General features: G+C 37.0%; 1 protein-coding gene across 2 annotated transcripts in view; it reads left to right on the plus strand.

Moving 5' to 3' along the window:
• The window catches only part of ZNF277 (zinc finger protein 277), a 109,660-nt gene that overhangs the window by 36,490 nt on the left and 45,518 nt on the right, over positions 1–27,652 (plus strand). The window contains exons 2-3 of one of the 2 annotated variants that reach the window (XM_046670475.1): positions 19,234–19,435; positions 27,397–27,485. In XM_046670475.1, coding sequence (XP_046526431.1) covers positions 19,234–19,435; positions 27,397–27,485 — 291 coding nt within the window. The remainder of the gene's footprint in view (positions 1–19,233; positions 19,436–27,396; positions 27,486–27,652) is intronic. The other variant, XM_046670476.1, reaches the window with a different exon arrangement.

Genomic DNA, 27,652 nt, shown 5'->3' on the forward strand with positions numbered 1-27,652 from the left:
TAGCATCTTTTGATGCTGATCTCGTCTTTATCAATTTCATCAAACATTTCCCGATTATGTTTTAACTACAGGATCTTATTGAAAATAACTACTGAATAATTCTTGAATAACTCTTCAAAAAGTCTCATTTCTTAAATACTTTAAAGGTGAGGCTGAGAAGAGGTTGGGGAATAAAGAGAGAATAGAAGAATGGCAACAAACAGCCCTTTTAATAATTGCAAGCATTTGATTAACTTTGATGGCTGGTTTTTTTCCCCCTCCTGGCTGCTTCTAAAAGCCGCCTTCATATTTTCCCTTTCCTATTTTCCTATTCTTTTTTGTTGGTATACCTCTCATTACTAGGGAATATCTGCTGACAGGAAGAGGACTAGAAGGTTTGAGGCATCAGGCTTAAGAGGCGTAGAGGAAGACAGAGTTTTCTCTACTGTTGACATCTCTTCATTCCACAAAGGGAATCTGAGCCCACTGTGCTTTCAAAATAGCAGTGGAGGCAGCTTGGCCCAGCAGAGACCTTCTCCAAGATTGCCCTGATGCTCCCACAGGTGATTGAAATTCTCAAGGAACAGGAACTCAGCCTCTCCCTTGGTAGGGAAAGCTAAGCATTTTTGTTAACTGGCCCAGTATAAGACCCCAAATCTGATTGTTTTTGAGGGCCACTCCTGGAAAGTCAAAGATACTTCATGACAGTTTGACATTAAAGTGGATTTAACTGTATGTTCTTTAAGGATTTACAATGTGTTGATTTTTTGCCTTTCTCTGTTCTTTTTGTACAGAACTTTATCCCACATAGGATCACTGGGTGAATACTAGAAATTTAAAGTGATTTTATAATGCAAGAAGTATGAAGAATAGTTTATAGATCATTCTGTCTGAATATTTTTTTTTGGCACGTCCAAGATTAAAATTCAAAGTGGGAAGATTTTCTGGAATCATGTTAAGATCAAAGTAAAACATACCAAAACTATGGATGGACTACTGTTGTTTTGTCAGTACATATAATCTTTCCTTGGCTTGCTTATTTTGATTTGCTCTCAATTTTTTGAGGATAATTACTGTATGTCTGTTTCATGTGGTTTATATAAACATCTGGTTAGATTCCATTGATTGTCAATTAATATCTTCAAATGCACAGTCACTTAAGCATTTGCTTTAATCTAGATTTCTTCACTTTTAAGACTATCTGCATCTCTTTGATATCAGTATTTTATTCCATGATTCAGTACCCTAATCTTACAGACTAGGAATCTTAAGTGATAATATCTTTTTCCATTTAGTATTTTTATCTCTGTGTATGGCAATTTTATATCTGGATTTTTTGGGGAATAAATTCATTCCAGTAAAACTGGTTATGAAGCATGTTTTGGTAAAATAAGTGCTATTTTCTCATTATTTTGCAGAATGAAACTGGAACTGCATTGAGGAAGGACAAAGCCTATTTGTTCACTTGGTTATAACTTGATGCAGAAACAGTTAAGATAGCCAGTCATTTGGCATAATGAGCACTGGCCCATACAAGAAGGCCTGTTGTAATGCTTTACTAAGGAGGCAACGTGCAAGATAGAAAAAAGCTTGTAGGTCATAGTTTTCTTATCTCAAGTGAGGTTTTGATTCTAGGTTCTCCTAGCTGTAAGCTATGATATACTATACCGGAAACACTTTTTCCATATGTGAGATACCCTGATTCCCTAGTCCCACCTTCTTTTATTAAGGGCTTATAAAAGGCTAAAGCTGAGCTGTACTCTCAGACTTAGCCAGTAGTTGCCCTCATCTATCCCAATATATTCTGCCCTAAAAATACTTTGTTATATACAGGTGCTTCTGCTTTAATAACCTAATTTGCTTTCCTGAAAAACTTTGTATTCTATAAAATCACCTAATAAAAATAACAGATCTTAGGGGTAGAAATAGGGTTAGGGACAGGTAACTGAAAATCAGTAGAATTTTATAACCAGAGCAATCCTGATAAAAAGAGTAGCATGGTTAAATCTCCAGTGAATTTACATCCAGGATCTCAGTCTAGTTGATTCTTTGCATCCTTGAACTCTAGAATTTGTGCTACCTTCTTCAAAATGTAGTTCCTTGGGAACATTTGCTCCTAATGAGGACCAGTTACATCAAAATTAAATATCTGACTCAGTGTGTAGACCTCTATCAATCAGGTGTTTTGTTTTGTTTTTAAGACTTTATTTTTTTAGAGCAGTTTTGGGTTTACAACAAAATTGAGAGGAACATAGAGAGATTTTCCTCATACCCCCTACCCCTACATATGAATAGCCTCTCCCGTAATTACCCAAAGTCCATAGTTTACCTTAAGGTCCACTCTTGGTATTGTACATTCTAAGGGTTTGGACAAATGTATAATGACATATATCTATCATTATAATATCATGCAGAGTATTTTCACTGCCCTAAAAGTCCTTTGTGCTTCCCCTAATCATCTGTCCCCTAACGCCAGCAACCACTGGGCTTTTTATTGTCTCCATAGTTTTGACTTTCCCAGAATGTCATATAACTGGAACATACAGTATCTACCATTTTCAGATAGGCTTCTTTCACATAGTAATATGCATTTAAGATTCCTCCATGTCTTTTTATGGCTTGAAAGCTCATTTCTTTTTAGTGCTGAATAATATTCCATTGTATGGATGTACCAAAGTTTATCTGTTCACCTACTGAAGGACATCTTAGTTGCTTCCAAGTTTTGGCAGTTATGAATAAAGCTGCTATAAACATCTGTCTGCAGATTTTTGTGTGGACATTAAGTTTTCAACTCCTTTGGATAAATAACAAAGAGTGTGATTGCTGGGTTTTATGGTAAGACTATGTTTAGTTTGTAAGAAACCACCAAACTGTCTTCCAAAGTGGCTGTACCATATTGCATTCCCATGAGCAATGAATGAGAGTTCCTCTTGCTCCACATCCTCACCAACGTTTGGTGTTGTCAGTGTTCTCAATTTTGTGTGTATAGGGGTATCTCATTGTTTTAATTTGCATTTCCCTGGTAACGTATGATGTGGAGCATCTTTTTGTATGCTTATTTGCCATCTGTATCTTTTTTGGTGAGATGTCTCTTAAGATCTTTGACCCATTTTTTAATCGAGTTGTTTTTTTCTCAATTTTGAGTTTTAAAGAGTTCTTTGTATATTTTGGAACAGTCCTTTTTTAGATGTGTCTTTTGCAAATGTTTTCTCTCAGTCTGTGGCTTGTCTTCTAATTCTCTTGATATTGTCTTTTGTAGAGCAAAGGTTTTAATTTTAATGAAGTTCAGCTTATCAGCTGTTTCTTTCATGGATCATGTTTCTGGTATCGTCTCTAAAAAGGCATCACCATACTTAGGGTCATCAAAGTTTTCTAAACACAGGAAGAAATGCTTTTTCAGCTTACTCTTCTGCATTCTCAGCTTCCTTGCATAGCTTAACATAGTGGAAAAGGTAGCAGTTCTTGAAGCCCCTACTTTCTGTAGGGAACAACTTACCTAGACTTTTCAGTTTTGTTAAAGATCTTTATATATTGTGTAGGCTTCCTTTAAATAATGAGAAAGTTTGCCCTGATTGATTCAAATCATCATTTGGCTGGAAAAAATACATATTTGAACCCATACAACTTCTACATTATGCTATTATTCTTCAGTTTATCAAATGTGTGTGAGCAGACTTGCATTAATGAAACATATTATATCAATAAAGACTTTAATTTGATTACATTTCATAAAGTCCTTTCTCTTTTCAATCACCTACCTGTAAAATATAATTTTGACTATCAAAAAAATCCCTTCTAAAGCCTATAGAAAAGTTGTTTTTTCCAAAACCAAAAATCATTTTTTACTCTTCCCCCATAAAATGTTCATCTTTTTTACGCTTATACCAAATTATAAAGTCATAGAATTGATCATATCGGTTCTTCTTAGAACGCTAGTTTGTGGCTTCACATAAAACATATCGCAGTCACCATAGAGTAATTACATTAGAATCTCTGTGTAAAAAAATCAGCATGTTTCGAAAGCTCCCTGGTTGATTCATAATGTACTGTCAAGTTTGAGAACCACTACCTGAAAATAAAAATAACAATGGTATTCATTTGGGTGTTGTTTTTATTAAACTTGCATTTGAACATTCCAGTGAAGCCAATGCTAGTGAAATTACCATTGGCAAAATTTAGTATTTGCTGTTGCATAAATAATTTGCAACAGGTACCATTTATGTTAACTGACTTCCACCTATTCTTTTAGAGATACAAAATTTAATTTTATATAAATTTATATTTATATATAAGATTTATATCACTTTTTGGATTCATTTTTGTAATTGTGACATAAAACACAGGAAATTTACTTATTATAAATGGTTTCTGGTTTGTGATTACCATGAGGTTTCTATATAATATTCTATGTATATAACAATCTGTGTTGAGTTGATAGTCTCTTTAGCTTGACCTCTTTTTAAAAGCTTCCATTCTGAATGATGACCTTGCTGGATAGAGTATTATTGGCTGTAGATTTTTTCCTTTCAGCACTTTAAATATGTCTTGCCACTGTCTTCTAGCCTGTAGGGTTTTGGCTGAGAAGTCTGCTGATAGCCTTGTGGGCTTTCCATTGTATGTCACTTGTTGCCTTTCTCTTGCTGCTTTTAGGATTCTCTCTTTATCTTTAATTTTGAACATTTTAATAATAATGTGTCTTAGTGTGGGCCTCTTGGTGTTCATCTTGTTTGGTACTCTCTGTGCTTCCTGTACTTGGATGTCTGTTCCTTCCTTAGATTAGGAGAGTTTTCAGCTATTATTTCTTCAAATAGATCCTCTGCCCCTTTGTCTCTCTCTTCTCCTTCTGGGACACCTATAATATAAATGTTAGTGCACTTGATATTGTCCCAGAGTTCCCTTAGACTGTTCTCATTCTAATTCTTTTTTCTTCAATCTGTCCAGCTTGGGTGAGTTCCTCTAGTCTTTCTTCCAGCTCGCTGATCCATTCGTCTGTGTCATCTGCTCCACTATTGAGTCCCTCTAGTTAATTTTTCATTTCCAGTACTGTATTCTTCATTTCTGATTGGTTCTTTTTTATATTTTCCAATTCTTTGTTGACGTTCTCACTGTGTTCACCCAGTCTTCTCCCAGTATCAGTGAGCATCCTTTTGAGTTTTTGTTTGAACTCTTTGTCAGGTAAATTGCTTATTTCTGTTTCATTTAGTTCTTTTTCTGGGGTTTTGTCCTGTTCCCTTGCTTGGAAGGTATTCCTTTGCCTCCTCATTATGCCTCTTTCTCTGTGCTTATATCTATGTATTAGGCAAGTCAGCTGTGTCTCCTGATCTTGGAGCAGTGGCCTTATGTATGAGATGCCTTTTGAGGCCCAGCAGTATGCCTCCCTCTCATTACCAGTGCAAAGGATTCAGGGCGACTCCTCTTTGGGCTACTTGTGTCCTTCTGCTATGGCAGGGTTGCTCTTACTGCAGGTACCCAGGGAGTCTAGTCTTTCCCTCCCTGGCCGGGTGTTTGTAAATTGGGTTTGGGGAGCCCCAGCACTGTTGGCTGCAAGGTCTAATAGCACACTCCTGTTGCAGTTTCCCTGTTAATTGAGTATGTACCCAGTGTAGCTGGTTGTTAGGCTCAGGGGCTTATAGTTGCTGTAGTCCTCAGGCCTGCAAGGCTGTTGTCAGCTGTCTTAGGATTGAAGCTGAGTGGGGCTGGCCCTAGGCATGGGAACACCCAACTGTTTCAGGCTTTGGAAGGTGGAGCCAGTCCTCTTTGTGGCTGATTATGAAGCAGAGCTCTTCTGCCCAATGATAAGCCCCACCCCCCACAGCTCCAGACACACCATCAGCGCAGCCCTGGTCCATGCACACTTCCCGACCCCCTGGAGCGTACCCTGTTGCCCCACTGCAGAGGCCCCCACCTCTCCACTAACACCCCCCACAGTTCACCTGGTCCTCACACAGGCCCTACCCAAGAGAGGTAGACACACTCACCTGCCTGTAGAGGATCAAGGCACCCAGTCTATGCAGGCCAGCAAGTAGCCTGAGGGCTTGCTATTGGGTCAGGCCGGTCTCTAGGATGGCTGCCTGCCCTGGCTGAACTAGATTAAATCTGTGCTCTAGTGGGGTGGCAGACCCCTGGGCTATGAGGCCAGAGGAAGAACTTCAGTAGCATCTGCCAGCGTCTGTGTCAGCACACCTGTACTAGGTCACAATAATGGCTGCCACCAGTGTCTCAGTCCCAGGAGAGGTCTCGCCTTTCACCGAGCTGCACTCAGAGCCTACCAGGTGAATCTCTTTTCACCAAAGGACTGTGCAGCTGTCTTTTTGGTGATTTTAGGTTGCTCTCTGAGACAGGTGAATTTGTGTGTGGGCCCTTTAAGAGCTGGGTTTTTTCAGCTTTTGTCCGATAGCTTTTCTGGGGGTATCCCCTTTGCAGTTAATAGCCAGCAAAGCCAGATAGCAGGACCCTCGTCTCAGTTGTGCTGAGTCTGAAGGATGCTTATAGCGGTAATGGGCCCCCACTAAGGTCTCCACTTCTCCAGGGAGGGCTACATACCTTAGGGTGGCTCCCACCTGGCCACCTGTGAAGGTCTGCTGCTCGCAAAGGTGGCTTTTTTCCTCTCCAGAAGCAATTTCTGCCCCTTCTTCTTCAGTCAGGACTGTCCCTTGCTGTGGGGGTTCTTTCTATCCAGTTTTCAGTTTTCTCTCCAGGGTAATTTTTCCAAGAATAGTTGTAACATGGTTGTGTTTGTGGGAGGAGGTGAGTTCAGTGTCTGCCTATGCCATCATCTTGACGAGATCCTCCAAAACATAGGAAATTTAATACTATATCAAATTGCTGGGACTAAAATCTGCTGTGTGTTTTATTGTCCAGCATCATTTTGTTCCCTCGTCCTTCATATTGAAAGTCAAGTGATTTTTGTATGTGGCCACATATTTGTAGAAGATTGTGTTATATTACGGAGATGAGATTTATACTAAACTTTACTGGAGATACAAGGGGTTATCAATAAACAAATAAAATCCAGAATTAAATATTTTTTAAATATCCTGAAAACATCACTGCATCTCAAGTGTTTTGCAGAAGCTTTGAAAGACCACTCATAACTATGTCTCTATGAAAGCAGTCCAAATCCTGGCAGGTCCAAGTAACTTGAAGAAAAAGGATTTGTTAAATGCCTCAAAGTAAAGCCAAACCACCTACCTGAGCAGGCTGGCATGTGACTGGCACTGAGGAAACGAATCCAGTGCTTCATTATCTTACTTGCTGCATTTGGGCTATTTTAGCATTGTGCTTTGTTCTTTTCTCTCCTCTGGTGCTTTGGACATTCTAACTTGTGTTAGGTTTATTTGTGAACATGACCAGCCTCCCTGGTGGAAAAGATGTGCGTTCCTTGAGGGCAGGGGCACTCATATTTTTCTTCATTTGCTCCCCAGTATCTAGCATAGACTTTTGCCTGAAAGTGGGCTGGAAGGGAGAATTACTTTCTAGGGAAACTTGTAAACTGGGATGATACAATGAATAGCAGTTAAGACTTTGGCTAACTTTAAGAAAGTTTCTGTTTCAAAACCAGGACTAAGAGACAATTCATTACTGTTTTTTATCCTCAAATCCTTTAGAGCTGTTATTTAAAAGCTGCTTTATTGTTGATAAAGCTGTTATGAAGAGGTCTTTTACTATTTCAACAATTAAAATCCATTGGTAAGTCAGTCTCAACTGATTTACCCAATGCTGAATAATCTAGTAAATATCCTAGCCAAGCCCCACTGTATTAATAATAGGCTGTCTTCTAAAGAAGTTAGACTAAATTAGTAATCGTTAACTCTAACGTCTCACCCAAAGATCAAAAAAGAATTAGCATGTTTTCTTAATTTTAGAATTTATTGTGGTATTTACTGTTGAAGATGGCAGAATTGCTTGTTAAAAGAGCAGAGAATATATTCAGTGTCTTCTTTCTAAATGAAAAAAACATTCAACAGAGATATTGATTTGAAACTACCACTTGACTTTATTCTAAATTATTAATATGTTTACGACATAAATCAAAGAGAGAAATGCATTTGTAGAGTTGTCAACAAAAGTGGACACTTTCCATTCGGTAAAAGGGCAAAAATTAGTTTTTTCAAGGAACTAATTTATATATCATATATACATTCATATATATATATATTTGAGGAATTCAAATGATCTAAAATAAGAATTTAAATCAGTGATTGTGGTACTTGTGAAAAATCCATATTTATTAATGTGTTTTTCTATGCCTAAAAAATTATCATTCTTAACCTCTTCCATAAAAACAAAACTATTTATTGTACTAAAAAATTACTCATATTGATGAATTAGGACATCAAACACTAAAATAAAAAGATGACATAGCTGTTTAATTTTGTAAGTAGAGACATATTAGTCCCACAACACAAAAATTTATCATTCTATCAAAAACACTAATTATACTTATTAGGGAATATCAGATAGGTAATTTATAATTTTCTAGTTGCCAACCCCTTTTATTACAGTATTGACTAGAATACTAATTCCAGAGTAATTGCCTGTCAAATCAAATCAGTTAAATTAGGTTAAACTCAACCTCTGTGAATGCACTGTGAAATTTCCACTGGGCATCACTTATTTAGAAAGCATAGGCAGACCAATAACCAATCAGATCTTTCTAAGTCAGAATTTACCCTTCTTCCTTTCCATCTTTTCCCCCTTAGATTACAGTAAATAAGAGCCTTCATCAATTCCTTTGTTTCCCCATTCCTGCCAAAAGTTCTTTTGTTTCCTAATGTCTTTTATTACATTTACCCTCCTGTCAGGATCACCAGCGTTGTTTGTAATACGTTATTCTGGTTAATTAAGTTTATCATTGAGGTTAACATTTTAATGCCGCCTTTGTTTATTTCCAGATTTATAGTCCCAAATTGCTAATGTCTGCCCCCTGACTACTACTGCCTTCTACTGATGGGAGGGAGATAAAGTTGAGGACTTAGTTCCGTTACTTCTTAGAATGAAATGTATGTACCCAGCCTGGAATTCCACTTACGGCCCCAGCATTCCAAGTCCTGGCCCTTTCAAAATAAGAACTTGTTGTAGTTTCACATTTAGCTGCTATGAAGTATCTTTGATAGTGTAGAGTAGGAGTAGTGGAGGAAATGAAATATCATTGACGTGAAAGAATATTTAAAGTAGTCATGTACCACAGAGTATGGTCTTTTATCCTTCATTCCAACTCCTTTTGTATTCTAAATTTCTCACTGGCAGTAAACATTAGAGTTAGAGAAAACAGTTCTGCAGAACTGAATATACTTAACCGTGTACGTTTTAAAGCATATTTTTAACAGTAGAAATCTTGTCCGATTTAAATCCACAAATAAATCAATCATTTATCATATTGGATCTATCTTTATCCATTTACTTTATCTTCATAGGATTTATTTCCCTCTAAAATGTCATGAACTTTTAATATTTGAAACAGCTGCTGCTTCCACATTATTGTTATTACTGCATTATTAAAGTAGACAACACTAATCCTCTTTATGAGTGGATTATGATAAGAGTATGTAAACCAGAAACATATGTAATCGATAGCCAAGAAATGAAACCAGTGTACCCTTTAGTTTCCCAATTTTGCACCAAAGTTACCTGAGAAAAGAAACTTAATCACATATTCACCATTAGGTAGTTCTGAAACTAAGAAATGCTGCATGGAAGAGAGCTATCAGCCAAAATTTTAAATTCTGCAGTGCTTTCATAGTACAATAAAGGAAAGGAACTTAATTAGTATTATTTGATTAGCTATGATATATGTGGGAAATCAAACCATTTCTACAACTCTAGTCTACTATATTGTTTGCTCCTGAGCTCCATTTTTCAGTAGCTCATAAGCTAATTGAGAGTTTTCTAGACAAAAAGAATAGATTTACAAATAACCTTCTTCCCAGCCAGTCCTGGCAGAGTTTGATAGGATGGATAGTGCTTTGGGGAAGTATGAGAAAGCAGTTTCTGGGCATTTCTGGAAAGAGTGGCTATGTGAATAGCTTTAATATTATAGTAGGATGGTTGCCCTGTGTTCTTACTCAGTCACTGCCTGACTCATCTTTGCTATTGATTATTGCTTGTACATAAACTGAACAAACCTGTTTCACTAGAAATGACCAGATGACAGAATATGCTACAGAATTTAATACCTAAAACAGTTTTTCTTTAAGGAATGGGAATGTAAAAAGAAAAATCTTTTGGAGAACAAGAGAGTTGTTAATCCTGATTCTATGTGAAAAACATGTTGGTTTTTCTCAAATAAATCTTTATTATAGACAGGTTGCAGTAATCTGATCCTATTTAGAGACTCTCTGGAACATATATCCCCATAGATAAAGAACCCCTTCTATTATGTCCGTTCTCAGATAGTAAATTCCCGTATTTATATAAAAGGTAACATTTTGTATATCTGTGGTATCACTTGTAATGTCTCCTCTTTCAATCTTTATTTTATTTGAGTCTTTTCTCCTTTTTTCTTAATCTACCTAAAGGTTTGTCAATTTTATCTTTTCACAACACTGACTTTTAATTTCATTGACTTTTTTCTGCTTTTTTCTATTCTCTATTTTGTTTATTTCTGTCCTTAGCTTTAGTTTTTCCTTCCTTGGAAAATTAGGAGGGAAAGTTAAAAAGTTAGGTTGCTTGTGCAAGATCTTTCTTCTTTTTAATGTAGGCATTTACCACTATAAACTTCCCTCTTTGCAGTATTTTTGCTGTATCCCATATGTTTTGTTATGTTGTGTTTTCATTTTATTAAGACTTGTTTTGTGACCTAATATGTTACATTACTTTCCTCTTGAAAGGCCTTCAGGATCTACTGATAACTGCTAAATTAAACATGAATCTTTGACCTGGCATTAAGGCCCATCAACATGTGATCCATTTGCCTTTGCAGCCTTTTCTTACTTATACTCTAGCACTAATTGGACTATTTTGATTTTTTTAACTACCCATATTTACTTGCTGGAATTCTTCCCTATTTCAAAGACTTTATCCTCTATGAAGACTTTTCTTCGTTTCTCCTGACTTGAGTTATTTTTTCCTCACTATCCCTTAACCCTTGAATTATACAGCCAACTTCACATGTGTTGACATGTATTATAATTGTTTGTACAGATGTCTTATATATTCCTCTAGATGAAGACCTCTTCAGGATAGGGATTTTATATTAATAATCTTTGTATTTCTGATAGTACCTGGTGTACACCTTATGCATAGTAGGCATTCCATTTTTAAATGGTAGATTTAATCAAAAATTTCTGTCTTAAATGTCAAGACTTAGAAAGTGACCAAATAAAACTGTTTGCTTTGCTTCGTAATTTTGTCTGTCACAGTCACATTGAGGAACTCATCAGATAACATGCCTTTTATTTTAAATTTTTTCAGTGTTAACATTTTGGATGAATAAATACATTCATAATCTCTCATTGTTTTTCTTTTTGTATATTTCTTTCAAACTTTAGACATTTTTGTGAGTATATGTACATGTATGTTTGTGTGTATGTGTGTGAGGTATTATGTGCAATTCATTCTGGATTAGGCTCTTTTCAGTTACTATCAATCATATTTTGCAATATTTCTCCATTGTCTTCATAACTACCGTTTATCAAATGCATAATATACAGCACCAATATACCATATTTTGTAGAACTGATTTTCATTTGCATGACATTTAGGTCGTTTCTCTTAGTTTGCTTTATAGGTGGTGGTGTAATAAAGTTTTCATAGCTTTTTGCTTGTGTTAAATTAGCTCCTTAAATTTTCAAGCATGGGTTTATTAGGTTTAAGAGTTGAATGTGTATATGACCCTGTTTTCATATGAAAAGGAAGTGGCAAACCTGCCAGCTATATATGAGGATACTGATCCAACACAGCTTCATCAGTAGTCTCAGTGTAGTATTGAGAGAGAATGTGTATGAACGCTGATTTATTTGTCCATCCCTCCATATTTTCCCACTCTTACTAGGAAGACAGTAAATTAATCTTTTAAATATTGGGCCTCAATAATTTATAAGGGGCCAGCCTGGTGGCTCAGTGGTTAAAGGCATGCGTTCTGCTTCAGCGGCCTGTAGTCTGCCGGTTCGGATTCCGGGTGCGGACATGGCACCACTTAGCAAGCCGTGCTGTGGTAGACGTCCCACATATAAAAAAAGTAAGGTAGGGGGGCTGGCCCCGTGGCCGAGTGGTTAAGTTCGCGCGCTCCGCTGCAGGCGGCCCAGTGTTTCGTTAGTTTGAATCCTGGGCGCGGACATGGCACTGCTCATCAGACCACGCTGAGGCAGCGTCCCACATGCCACAACTAGAAGAACCCACAACGAAGAATACACAACTATGTACCGGGGGGCTTTGGGGAGAAAAAGGAAAAAATAAAATCTTTAAAAAAAAAAAAAGTAGGGTAGGATGGGCACAGATGTTAGCTCTGGGCCAGTCTTCCTCGGCAAAAGGAGGAAGATTGGCAGTAGTTAGCTCAGGGCTAATCTTCCTCAAAAATAAATAATTTACAAAATGAATTATTAGCCCAGAGGTAATTAAATAAGGGTCTTATATTCTTACTCTGAGCTTTGTGATTAAAAAGACTAGACTCAGTCTCTTCCATTTTCCAAAGGCATCTGTAAGGGACACACACTCTTAGTAATTAAATAACTGATTTGTTTAGGAACTAGAAGGCCATTTTTAGTCTGAGAGAGAAAAATCCTCAAGAATTTAGAAATAAAGTTACCTTCTTGGAGTTTAATTATCAGAATAAAATCAACAGATAATAAATGAGATTGACTAGGTGTTGGAGTCCTATGGAAAGATACGATGTCTGTCAAATCAAAAACTTAGAGAACAGGCCTACCTGAAAATATTATTCAGCCTTGACAAAATAAAACTTAAGAAAGCTATACTCAAATAAATTACACTAATATAAATAAAGAATAAATGTAAAGGAGATGTTTACTTTGGAAACTAGCAACTTATTTATAGCATTTTCTGAACTGAAACAGCAAAAACAAACAAAATACCCTGCCAATCTTGAAATTCCAGTTTTTATGATGGTTATCAATTAATTAGATTATCAGAGTGTGATAGAGTAGCAGCTAAACCATTTTGGTCTTGGTTGAGTATATCACCAAATTACTGCTTTATTTTTTTTAGAGTTTCAGTAGTAGTGTGGTAGTGTGCCAAGCAAATTGTGATGCCTTTCTTAAAGGGGAAATGATGTGTGAGGTGTTCTGCACTTCCCTACAATGGAATGCTGAAAAATTTCTCATCAATTCTTTGTTGATGTGAGCTTTTTTTCTCTCATTTGACTTAAAGAGGACGGAAACCTCAAAGGCTTCTTATTTTTCCTTCAAAGCACCAGCAGCCTTTATCTACTTGGCAGTAAGGATACATTGCAAGTCTAGGGTTACCTATTTTAGCACATGGATGTATTATGAATTCATGACTTGTTTGTTCCTTAGTTGGAACTTTACTACTCAAAGTATGGTTTGTAGATGGGCAGACTGACATCAAGTAGGAACTCAGACATGCAGAATTTTAAGCCCTTCTACCTCCCAGACCTACTTTGTTAGTTCATGGTGTCCAAGAAGCACACTCCAAGATAGGATTTGGTGTGTAAGAGGTTTGTTGGGGAAGACAGCAGAAGAGAGAAAAAGGAGAGGGAGCTGGAGGAAGTTGCATTGTAGGTCTGACCTCTGGGAAGGAAAGAGGGAAGGGAGGAGGGGTGAGTAGAATCTCAGACTGCAGCACGGTTCTAAGCAAGTTTCTGGCAAGCCCATGGGAAGTCTTCCAGCCAATGTTACATGTCAGTGAACCTCCGTTTCTCAAAGGAAGGAGTGTGCCTTGCTATTTCTGTTGCCTGTAATCATTTACTGAGAGAGCCTGTGGAAAGCTTGGCTTCAGTGCGAGTAGGGTTTCAGAGCACAACACCTGAGGCCGTCTTTCAGTTATGCTCAGAGCAGCGGGAGATTTGACTGGCACATTTCCCTGGTCACCACACCTGCTGAATCATGATCCACATTTTAACAAAATCTTCAGGTGATTATATGCACATTAAACTTTGAGAAGCACTGTCCTAAAATAATAATTTGACACTTTGTGGATCTTACCCAGAGTCAACCAAATTTTTCATAATCAACTAGAATCTCCTCAAAAACTCAGCTCTCTTAGGATGGTATTTTTTACAGTTCATTTGAACAGAGTGGCTGTTCAAAGTGAGAACTAGAGCAGATAATTTGTTGTTAATTTGTAACAAATGTGTGAAGCCGATTTGGGGCCAAGGCAGAATTTCCAAGATACTTTGCCTTTTTGCTGAAAGGAGCTAGATAATTTACTTCCTTTTACCTTTTAGAGTTCAAGGTCCCTGTATCAAAGAATTATATATTTCTGCATCTGTTGTCTTTTTACCATGTGGTAAGTAGTAGATATATTTCTTGTGGTGACAGCTGGAAATAACAATCTGTTAGACAAATCTTACAGAGTTACATCTGCTGGCCTATTGCTTAGTGTTTGAGGGGCTCTCTATAGGACAGAATAGACCATCAAGTAAGTTTTGCCACAAGGCCTTGTCACCTAATTTGTGTGCTTTTCCTCCACTCTCATGTATGATCAGGATGCTCACAATCACCATGTGATCATCCTCATAACCACTGATTCCCAGGCTTCAGTCTAGGGACTACTGCTTGGTAAAAATTGCATTTCCTCTGTCTACAGTAAGGTCTTGAAATCAGTACTTTTAAAAGGTCCTCCAGGGGCAAGCCCATGGCATAGTGGTTAAGGTCACGTGTTCCACTTCAGTGGCCCAGGGTTCGTGGGTTTGGATCCTGGGTGCAGGCCTACACACCACTCATTAAGCCATGCTCTGGCAATGTCCCACATACAAAATAGAGGAAGATTGGCACAGATGTTAGCACAGAGCCAATCTTCCTCACCAAAAAAAAGAAAAAGTCCTCCAGATGATGAAACACAAACAGATTTGGCAACCACTGCTCTAAATTAAAATAATATATTTAGGATTCAGGTCTATCCTGTAGAAACATCCTTTGATGGAGTGGTATAATTTACTCCACATTCCAAATGCCACTTGTTCATTGTTCACTGGAGAGTATCTTTACATGAAAAATTTTAAATGAATTTAAAAATCCCTAATTAACTATAATAATGCTTTTATTATACTCAATAATATTTATTATCTTAGAATTCAATGTAATTTTTACATCATTATTTATCAATTACTAATGGGCCTGTTACTTGAAGGCCCACAGCACTAAAAATCTGGCTGTAATTATAGTTGGACTACTCTTAATCCTGGGCAGAGAAAGTTTTCCTAAAGATAGACAGCCACTGGTCTTCCCTGAAATAGGACTTCCCTAGAAACGTGAGTTAAAGGTGTAGCTCTAGTTGTAAATACCTCTGGTCTGTTGTTCATTCTTTCATTTTTTCATCCAACAAACACTTATCAAATACCATCTATATTTTAGGCACTGTATAGTCTACACTATAAATATGAAAATAAGTAAGACATAGTCCTTAACCTTTAGGTGTTCACAGACTACCCAAGTGGCAGAGATACACGTAAATAATTAGTTACAACAGAGATATTTGCTATTGTTGGACGTGGAGAGGTGGAGTGGATCGAGCCCATAAGAGGACCCAGAGAGGAAGGGCATGGCAAACAAAGAGAATAGTGCAAATACATCACATGAGACGCCCATCACTGCCCCCCTTGTGCACCAGCCGTGTCAGGAATATCTCACTTCTGAGCAGATCATCAGAGCTCATCTAAAACTTGTTATTCATCCCTCTTGCAAAACAAAAAACCTGCTTCTCTACATGTATTTTTAGATTGGTGACTATTACCCCCATTCATACCATCTTCCCAGCCAGAAACCTGGGAGGCTTCCTAGTCATCTTCTCCTTCACTCCCAACCATTAACCAGGAACTGTCAGTTTAATCTCTGTGTTATCTCCTCTGACCCTCCTCCCTAAATACTGCTCACATTGCTGCCTCAAACAAGCCCTCAGACTTGGACATCTGCAGTAGTCTCCCAACTGGTTGATCTCCTCATCTTGAGACTTGCCTCTTTCCAGTCCAATATCCCCATATCGGTTTAAAACATAGGAGTGGCTCTACTTCCTATAGGAAAACGACTAAACTCCTTAATGTCGTGTACAGGTTAAGAGTGCTAATGCTTAAGCCAGACTGCTTGGATTCAAATTCTGACTCCACCACTTACTAGCTGTCTAGGGCAAGAACTTAGCCCCTCAGTGCTTCAGTTTCCTCAACTGTAAAACAGGGGTAGAAATGGAATCTCTGTCCTAGGATTCTTGTGAGGGTTAACTGAGTTAATAATGTACATCTAAAGGGCTTAACAATGCCCAGCACAAAATAAACACACCATGGTGATGGTGGTCATGGTGGGATAACTAACATACATTGGACGTGCCAGGTCAATAAAGATGACCTTGCCTTCCAGGGATTAACAGTCTGAAGGGGGAAGGAGTAACAGGTAAACAAATTATTTTATATGATCAGTGCCGTTATAAATTTGAGCACAATGCTAAATGATTAGGAAGTCAGAGAGAAAACTGTAAAATCTTGTTGTATAAAAATATTATACTAAAATTTTTATTTTCTGGAATACATGGTAGCTCAAGTTCCCAAATACAACTTAGTAACTCCCAAAACAGAAGTTCCTCATACATGAAATTTGCATGTTTATGATTTTGTTCCTGTATACCTTTACAGTGACCACAAGCAATTTGGTTCTAGTATGTGTGTTTATTTGGGTCTATTCTCTTAGGAATAACGTGAAAAAAGAGAAACTGGGCATTGAAATTATAAAACGGAAAAGAAATGAACCACAGTAGAGTAGTAGAGAGTTTACTGTAAAGCCTTAGGAAAGAATAAAGACAGTGCTAGAGATCAACTGTACCCAGTGGTTTCTGGAGGATGAGGGCTCCTGAGATCGGTTTAAGAGTTGCTGGTGGAGGTAGTAATGGGAAGACTGCAGGACTCTGGCAGAATACATATACATTCAGTGTGGCTTGTGTATTAGTTCAAAACAGGATTAAAGAAGAAACAGAGAGTTGGGGACATGCCTTTTGGTACAGGGGTCAGAGTGATATAGTGTTTGAATTTGCGCTCAACTTACTATGCTTAGGCCACTGACTAGTGCTGTGACTTTGGAATATTATTTAACTTTTCTAAGTCTCAATTCTCTTATCTAAAAGAGGGGCTTATAATAGTACTAACCGAATAAGATAGTTAGGAGTAATTGAGAAAGTGCCCTAAAGCGCTTTGCTGGTAATTTACAAATAGCAAGCGCTTTGTAATGTTAGTTCTTGCTGTTGGTGATGATTATTAATACATTGTTTTCTGCAGTCATGCAAAATGAATTTACCAATATCTCATTCAAACTTTGGGAGAAGGGTATAATAGAGTATTTGTTATTTCCTAGATGGCTGATAATATTTACTGTTGTTAATTTTATTTAGAATATGCTGCCTTTTGTTGTCCTATTCAGCTGAATGTAAAATATTATTATAGAGTTTTGTAAGTATATTACTTATCTCTTTTCCCCCATCCTGTTTTTTCGCATGGGGGTTTAAGTTCCTACAGAAGTTAGCCTACAACTGAAGAATACAACCTACAACTGAAAACTATAGAATTCCAAAACTCCTTGATTCCATTACCTAATTTAATAAATATAATAATTGCTAACACACCAATTTTAATAGTGCTTCTGAAGTTCTTGTATATTTTAAGTATTCTTCCTATTGTCATGTATACCCTGTTTTCACCTTTTCTGGTATTAAATAATTGTATGGAACTAAGATAAAGAGTTTGATTTAACATACTTTAATATAAGCAAAGTATTGTAAGTGATATATTAGAGGACATCTCCTGTGGGATGCCTTCCCTCTCTAGCTCAGTTAAGTGACTCCCCTATCCCCATGCTCTCGTAAACCCTGTACATTCTCTCTCTCTTTATCCTTGTGACTTATTTGTACATTCAAACAAATTATGAGCACTTTAGCCTTGATAGTAAGGATCATGTCATGCAACAATGAGCAGGAAAGATCAGCATTCCGTAGGTACTCAGCTGATTTTTAAGAGAGCAAATGAATACTGTCCTCTTACATCACTTATCCAATTCTTAGGCCATGGCCAACACTGTACCAGGAACTGAATCAATGAATCAATTATTCAGTTAAGAAGGCCTTTAGAAGTAAGATGAAGTAAGATAAAAATAAGAAATAAAATTTAACAGAATTAATAGTAACCTAATTCCAAAGACTGTTGTCTATAGAATGGCTGTCTTTCTGAAGAAGCTTCCCTGCCCTTCCTCAGATGCCAAATGCCTTACCCTAGTTGCCTGCTTACTAACTCCTCAATAGCCTATGTAAGGTAACAAGTCCAGCCTTTCACCCTGAGAGACTGAAGAGGGCTCCTGGCACAAATGGCTGTAGTTTGAGACCCTAAATTCAGAGCTGCGGACCTTACACACCTCAACTCTTAAAGATACTATAGGTGATGTTAGGAAAAGGAATAGTATAGACAAGAAAAAATGTTTACCGTGTGTCTCTAGTAATTGAGCATTCATCTCTTTGTTCACAAGAACTTGAATTATGATACATAATTGCATAAATAAGCAAATGGTAGTCATAAATCAACATCAAAAATTGCCACCTGGGCCACCCAGCACATGCTGTGTCAACACAATATAAGAGCTATCTTCTTTGCACATGACAGATAATCAGAAACTGGAAAGAGTTTGCAAGTGTAACAAGAAGCAGTTTAAAAGACTGGTGTGGCATCATCTATGGCCTCGGCATATACCATTTACTTCCCATAGTGTGATGACTCTGAGCCATAGGTCACAGTTGGGCCTTAGAACCTTAATCCAGCATGTTGCAGCCTTCCCCTTTCAAGTACCCCCAGAATTGCTGCCATTGGCCAGTGTCCAAGAAGAAGGCTTGAACAGCTGCCCTGACAAATGGATTTCCCCCATTCAAGCCAACAAATGGGGAGTTCTTGCTGCTTTGCAATACTCCCTCTGGGTTGCAGAAGCTGTTTAAAATGATGCTAAAGTATACTGCTCTCTGACACTATGTATTTTTCATTTTGGAGATATGTAAATATATTTAGGATCTTTTTAATGCAGAAGATGAGAAATCTTCCTTCTAAAGAGAATTGGTTTCAGCTTTTCTCTTTTTTCTTTTTCTTTTTGTCTCTCCCAGACAGTAAGGATTGTATCTTGGAGCCACTTTCTCTGCCAGAAAATCCAGGTGGCACCACCACTTTAGAAGGTTCTCCATCTGTGCCTTGTATTTTCTGTGAAGAGCATTTTCCTGTGGCTGAACAAGACAAACTTCTGAAGCACATGATTATTGAACATAAGATTGTCATAGCTGATGTCAAGTTGGTTGCTGATTTCCAAAGGTAAATTTTTTTTTGTCCATAAAAGAATTCAATTCATTATTCTTAGAGGAAAGTCATAACTTATGTGTAAGATATTCCTATACAAATATGAAAATTCATATTCTTTCTCAGGTTTCTCCTTAGACTTTTTAAAAAATCTTTGCATTCACTTGCCTACTTGAGTGTGTAAGTTGTATCTGAGAATATCACGTACTGTTGCATGTCCTACAAATTCTGGAAACAGACCAACTTTCCAAAGAGTAGATAGTATTCTCTTTGCCACATTCCCCGAGGTTGTTGACATTATTGATCCCTATTAGACTGATGTTCGTTTCATGTTTCAGGCCATAGGCATTTTCCAACTGAGTAAGTCCTTCCAGAAAGTCCAGAATAGACGTGGTAAAATGCCACCCAAAGGGCAGTATTTGGGAACAGGAATCCTTAGAGCCTTTCAAGCCAAAAGGACATTGTCCAAAGAACTCTCAGCTTAAGTCATGTGATGAGGTTGAAAACCAGAAAGAAATTGAGTTGTTCAACAAACCACAGGGGTATAAGAGTAGACAGCTGTTGACATCAATGACTGAGGTACTGAGAGGAAGAAAGTCAGATAGAGGTGAGTAGTTGAAGAACTGCCAACTTTGGGCATGTGTGAAATGTAGGAACTTGACCTCCACAGCCAGGAACCAAAGTGAGCTAGACTCCAATTTATGAGCACCGGACTTAGAATGATCTATACCAACAGACAAGTAACATGGTCAATTATTCCTTTTTTCCCCAATTCTTAATTCCCAGAAGTAACAGTCCAAGAGAAATGTCTTCTCTTAAGCAGCTGTAGTGGAATAGTTATGTTCATGTCATGATTAGTTGAAACTTGGAAAGTTTTCCATAGAAACAACATCATGGTAGTTACCAGCTTTATATAGTTACTGAAAACATACATTTTGGTATATCTGGTAAGGTACCATTTTGAGATATTCTGTGCTGATTTCTCTACAAAACATTAAAGTAGCCCAGATATTGTCATATCTCTGCATCTAAACTGTATCTCCCAGACCACATTGCTAGCAAGCAGCTTCTTTCTTATGTTGAGTCTTGCAAAGCAGCAAGCTATATTGTTAAAGTGTGAACTATAAAACCAGGCAGGCCTAGGGTTGAATGCAGACTTGGGGACTTCCTAACCATGTGACTTTTAGCAAGCTACTTAACCACTGTAAGCATGAATTTCTTAGGGGTAAGATGAGGGTAACACCAGTCCTCATAAGAATGTCGAGTATTATATAAAACAAGGTATGTATAGCACCTGCTAGTGCCTGAGACATCTTTTATACCTAATTGGTAGCCAAAAATTTCATTATATTTTAATTACCAAAGATATGTTTGAAATCTTAGTTTTCTGCAAATATACCTTGAGTTTTCAATAAGCGTTTACGATGGTCTGAAAACCTAATTATCATTTGTAAAATTTGACTTTTGAGAAAATTTCATTCAGGATTCTAAATAGCCTAAACTTCTAGAATGACAGTTCGTTTTTAAGTTGGAATAGCCAGAATACCCACAGGGGTAATATTAGCTATTCTCTAACCCTTCATGTCCTTCTCAACTGCCTAGCACCAATACTAAATGTCTGCTGCATCCCTTCTGTGTTATGGCTACTTATATCCAGTCTGCATTGCTATTTTGGAGTAGACTTTGGTGCTGTCTGGTCAGGGAGAAGAAATAGAACAGAGTAGGGGAGGAGAGTTACATGAATTATATAGGCCACCAAGTGATAGAATAAACTAATTCTTACATACTTTTAGAGGACCACTCCATGCTTCCCATTCTCATTCATTGTTCTTCCTTTTCAATTAAAATATCTGTGTGTTTATGTATATATATATATATCTCACATATGTATATATGTCCCAGAGTACTCCCAGAACTTTCTCATGTATGATACCTAGTTACACGTAGTCAGATCTGTTGATTTTGTTTTAGACATTTCTTAATCTAGAGATCTTGGGATTCTGTTCTTATTCAAATAACCAATGACACTACTATCGAATGAGTTAGTCTTTTATAAGTCTTGTATTACTCAGCACTTCTTGGATGTGAAACTATTCTTTTACTCTGTTTTGTCATATAAATGGAAATTCTCCCTCAGGAATTGTAGAAAATTATTACCTACCAGTGATAATTGAGCAATGTTAAGATTTTTCTTTCTCTTCTCCTAAAATCTGGGAGGAATGACTGAATGTTTATGATTGTGTATGATATCTGAGTAGCTGTATTTGTACTAATCTATCTCTCTTTTTTTTATCATTGGTGTTAACCTCATCCATTTGCGGGGAGGAAAAATCAAATTACTTACTTGGTCTCAGAGTTTAGGAGTCAATAATTAAATGTTGGGATCAATCACCCTCTAAATGCAATTATGTAATAAAATGGATGCTTTAATTAAAAAGAAAAAGATATGTATCTAAATGCTTTCTAAATAAAATGTATAGTTAATGTATACTTTAAATTTGAAAACTTAGGTTCTCCTTGTCAACTATCTTCCTAATTATATAAAATTTTCACTCTCAGGAAGTAAAAATGTGATTAATTCAAATTTACCAGGACTGTGTATGAGTAAACTCTGGTGCTTTTAAATACTTTTTAATATATTCAATCTCCTTTAGATAATGCCCTCCTACTATTTAGGGAATCTAAAAATTCCTCTCCAAAACACCAACCATTGACTATTTGTGATCAGAGTTAAATTGGAATCTTCTCAACATTACCTGACTTTTTCATAACTTTAGAAAAGCCGTTATAAGGGCGTGTGGGGGACAGTACGAGGTTCAGTTGGCATGAATTAATTCAATCAGAACTTCTTTACAGATTGAATAATTCATATATATATGACTTCTCAGAGAGGAGTTACTTCCGAGTACAATAAGTAGTAAAGATGATAAATAAGAGATGGACTTACCTTGGGCTTTACAGGAAATAAGTTATAAGTTTTCGTGTTAAATATATTTGACATTTTCTTTATTGGAACAAAGTAACAGTAAAACTTTCTCAGGCAGAGGGGATAAAACAAAAACAAAATAAAAATCTTTCCTTTGAACCATTTAACATAGTTATTTATACTGAGCTATTTGCCAGCTTTATTCAGTAGATAAAGTTTCTCCAGATGCTAAATGTTAACTCCATCATTCTTGCCCCTTTCTATATTAAATCCACTCATTCAATGCTACTTAACTAAGAGCCATATCTCAAATCTTTATGCTTCTGTCAATAAGCACACCAGTTACAATGTAGGCAAGATATTACTACAAAGATTTTTTTGTGAGGCAATTTTGGGAGACATGATTAAAGTTCTTTTAAAAGAAAAAAGTATTTGCTGATGACTTAATAATTACTTTTATGACCTTTTTAGTAAAGTATGAAATGCTTTGATAACTGTCATTCAAATAAAGGGTTCATACTACATGTTATTTCTTGGCTGCCTTTATATATTGAATGACTGCAATTGTAGCTTTAAATAAACTGAAGAAGTAGGGAAAAATGAAGACAAGAAATACTAAGTAATCCCTTATAATTGAAAAATATGTTTTAGTGGATGGGGAAAAATGCCACAAGAAGCATGTTTTGAAGATCTGCTATCTTTAAGCCATCTTTCAATTGAATACAATTTATTTGAATGCTTCTACTAACCACAGGGAAATGTATATACTGTATTGACACTTCTTAACTCTAATTGTAAACTAAAGTACTGTTACATGTCTAATTAGGTTGCATCTTAAATTTTGACTAAGGTCAAGTGTATGTTGCATTTCAGATCTGTTTATATAGTATACTACAATAAGATATACATAATTTTATGTGTGTAAATTGTATGGTACTTTATGGTTATGTTTTGTTTTTGTAACATGATTTTTTCTTTGATGTTGTTGTCACCCACCCTTCCGTCAGGAAGAGAACACGCAAATGACAATTTTGTGCCTTTGGGGCTCAATACTTGCTTTGTCCTCCTTCCCTTAGAAGCTACCAAACAACATCTCAGAGTTGTTCCTAGAGATGGTATCTGAAAAACATCATTTCCAAAATTCATGACTACTTATTCATGGAACAATAAAATAACGTTTAACCAATGTAAAGACTGCCAGACTATGAGCATATAGCAGTATTCTCTCCCCCTTTATCCCCTGGGAAGCCCTCCCTAACTATTTGAAGAGGGCAATCAAGGTTCTGCCAGCCAGAATCTCCCCGTGATTTTCAGTCATTTGGTGTTAGTAATTGCTACCCTTGTGCCTACGACCTTGAAGTAGACTCTGATACAAAATAAGTACGTGATGAGAACCTTCTCTTCGAAGATCAAGGAAACAGGACTCAAATATGGAAGTTCTTGCAGACTAAGACCCATTGACTGTTAGAACCAGGACGTTGTTACCTCTGTAGGGGCATGTCTTGGCACCTCTTGCCTAGCCAAGCAGTTCCAAACCAACAGCCCCAAACAGCTGGTGTCAGCTTTCAGTACTTAGGCAGGAAGTTAGAGCGATTCAGATAAAGAGCTACTATTAGGTAGTATGCGTTTCAGAAGTTTCTTCAAACTCCATTTCTGTAGTTCAGTTTTGCTTTGTCAAAGAGCAAAACCTGGGGCAAGCCCAGTGGCATAGCAGTTAAGTTCGTGCCTTCCGTTTTGGCAGCCTAGGGTTCACTGGTTTGGATCCCACGTGCGGACCTATGCACCGCTTATCACGCCATGCTGTGGCAGGCGTCCCACATATAAAATAGAGGAAGACAAGCACAGATGTTAGCTCAGGGCCAATCTTCCTCAGCAAAAAGAGGAGGATTGGCAGCAGATGTTAGCTCAGGGCTAATCTTCCTCAAAAAAAAAAAAAAGCAAAACCTTCTCCTTGGTCTTTAAGGGAAAAAAAAAATGCTTCAAGTATCCATTACAACTATAATTCTAGGGACTTTTTTCTGTCCCTGTCTTCCCTTTTCTGCAATTCTTGTATAGACCGCTTCTCACTTGATACTAGAGGCCCTGTGTTGTAGAAGATCTGAGTTTCAGTTTGGAGCCAGAGAGACCAAGTTCACATCCCAATTCTGACATTCTAGTTGTGTGACCTTGGGAAGGTAAGGTCTCCGTAATGATAGCTGCTAATAATTGTCATCCTTATCGTCATCATCATCATCATCATCACTCTACTCTACCACCACCATAGCCACCTATATGTGCCCTCTGATACTACTAATAGAACTGTTTTGACTTGTTCATGAAATGTTTGTTGACATTATTGTTTTTGTTGTTTAAGCACCAGTATTTCTCTAAAATAAACAAATTCTTTACTACTTTAATCTCATCCAAATGTTACTTTTTCTTATAATAATAACTACCATGTATTAAACACCCAGGATGTTAAACACTGCTTTAGGTGTATTATCCTACTTAATTATCAATAATTTATTTTGCAAATGAGTAATGTGAATTTCAGAAAACTTAAAAAACTTTAAATTCAGGTTCATATCTCTGAATGCAAAGTCCCTGCTCCTCTGTTCACTATTACCTGGGGGCTGGTGGAGTCAGTTAGTAAATCGTCAGCTGTGAGAGTTTAACCGCAGTCTTAATTTAAAAAGCAACACTTCTTCTAGCGCAAGATCTGTCAGACAAGAAACTCATTGTATTGACTTTTCTAACCCAAAAATAAGTCAATGGCAGTTCAAGGGACAGTCTGGTCACTAGTACAGCTCTTAACCTAGTCATCTACTTCATGGAGTTTCATAGAGATACTGTTCTAAGTCTGTGAACATCTTCCTAAGGTAAGCAGCCTGTATATTCAAGGAGTTGTCACTGCCTTTTAACAAATCTAGACCCAGAATGGAGCTCATCAAGGGCTGACCACTATTCTAAGTTTTGTCCAGAGGACATCACCTAGCTGGTCTTCAGTGGAGTGGTAATCAGGAGTGACGAACCTCTCCTTGGCACATTCTACTGGTAGCCATGAGGGAACTCCAGATAGAACTTGGCTGTCCTGTTTTTTTAAATAAGTTATCTCAGCATCCGGTTCTGCTGTATGAATTTGATTAGTCATGAAAATAGATGCCTCTCTATTTCAATTTGGAAGAACAATCCGTCTTCTATTCCTGACATCTCCCATAGAAGTTCTCCTGTGTTCCTTCATTCCTGTCACCACTTTGCAACAGAAAATATGCTGAAGGGAGAATAAGAAACGTGGCTGGAAATGTCATTTTTAGTCTCTTAAGTCTTCTCTTGCCTTTTCTTTCTCCCTTTTTCCTCTCTCTCCCAAGGGGAAGTAAAGCAACTCATGAGGAATGAAGAGGAGAGTAAGAGTAGTTATGTAAGGTCCTAAGAACTGGAGGGTGCCGAAGCTGGCCCAGGGTGGCTGAGGAAATATGTTTCAGCCTTTTGTAGATACTTTTCCTCTTTTTGTGTATTTCGATGGATCTAATGTGCACTTGCTTTCTTCTGATACTTCTAATATGGAAGCCAGGGAGCTAACCATAGAGTCATAGTGCCTCATTTATAGTATTTATAGTTTGAGGCTGAGCTGGAGCCTAAGATATGTGATTTTCAGATCTCTTAAGGTAAGGTCTAGCCCTATTCTGTAAGGAAAGTTCTCCCCTTTCTTACCCATACAGATTGACAGTATTGACAGTACGGTTATACATGAGAAGAAAAAATTAAAACGTGGTTCTATGTTTATACATCATTCCTTTACTTCTTGTCTTTATATATTCTGTACTCACTGTTGTCATCCATTTATATTTTTGTTTTATATTAGCTCATGTCGTGGTTCTCTCTTTCTCTCAGACTTCCCTCCCAGCACATATTTTTTTCTAATACATGAATGCCGTTTCTATAGAGCACCATGGGATTGGGAAATTACTGTTAAGAAAAAGAGAGGTAAGAATAAAAAGTTAAAAGGAGACAAAATATTGGGAGTTAGAGGTTACTTAGAAAACCTTACAGGAATCTTCAAATGCTCTTCTACCTCTTTAAAATATTTATTGTGGACCTACTATGTACAGGGCACTGCTAGATGCTATATCAAGCCATTTAAAATATCCAAATTCCTACTCTTTCTGTACACTTCATTTATTTCACTGAGTCCCATCTGTTTTACAGGTTTTGGTTCTTTGTTCGAAGTGTCTCGTTTTATCCATCAACTCTGTAGCCTGAGAAATTGTCAACTATAGAGTCAACCTTTCCATTTCCTTTCTCCCCATGAAAGAGAACACATTTTCTTCTTGGTACCATTTGATAAATGAGATTGCGGTTGCCAATATAAATCGTGTTAGATAAATGGAAAGATGAACAGCTTGTTGAATCCTGTCATCTTACTGCCTCTTTCATCCGATATGCAGGTCTGGGTGTTAGGCTTGCTTTTAAATTTAGTCAGTGTGCTGCTTCTAACTCTGCTCATTAGATACGAGAATTGTAAGCTTAAGTATTTTTCCAAAGGCTAAATTTGCCTCATTGCAGGCACAGTGTGGATGTATGGAATTTTTCTGTCTTGTTATACAGATATTGAATTTAAACTGACTTCTCATTGGGTTATTATTATGACCTCTGTTCTTTTGATGTATAAGATAACCACCCAATTTTCAGTTTATCGGAAAACGTGTGATAAAGCCTATTTAATCATTGTTCCATTTTAAATTCGCATAAACTTAGATGTGATTTCAGAAAAACTTAATTATTACTAAAAATAATTCAGTTTAACTCTCCTGTATGTCTGTTTATTGAATTTGGGGATAGTAAAGTTTAATCGTTTCCACACCTTTACAGGATGATTTCATTTCATTAAATATTTATTTCATATTTCTACAATGCCCTGCCACCTTTCTGTGTACAAATTTTCTGGCAGTTTTCAGTCACAACATTTGATTTGTTGCTTTGGGATAATTAAATGTCCTTATAAAATCTTGTCATTCTAAAGTAAATAGTGCATTGAGTCTTCTCATCATCCTTTCTTTCTGATTGTTCTAAGGTACATTTTATATTGGAGGAAAAGGTTCACTGAGCAGCCTGTTACAGATTTTTGTAGTGTGATAAGAATCAATTCCACAGCTCCATTTGGTAAGTGTACTTCTTGGCTACCATCTTTTCCCTACAATTCAAAATTTCAAAGGAATAATCTTACTTTCTTAAATTAGATTTCCCTCACTTTCATGATAGCTAAAATTAAACTGCTATGTTTATGTTGCCTAATTTCAATAAAGCTGAAACAGAACTATATACCAGAA

Source organism: Equus quagga, chromosome 8, assembly GCF_021613505.1.
Source record: "Equus quagga isolate Etosha38 chromosome 8, UCLA_HA_Equagga_1.0, whole genome shotgun sequence".
Lineage (NCBI taxonomy): Eukaryota > Metazoa > Chordata > Mammalia > Perissodactyla > Equidae > Equus > Equus quagga.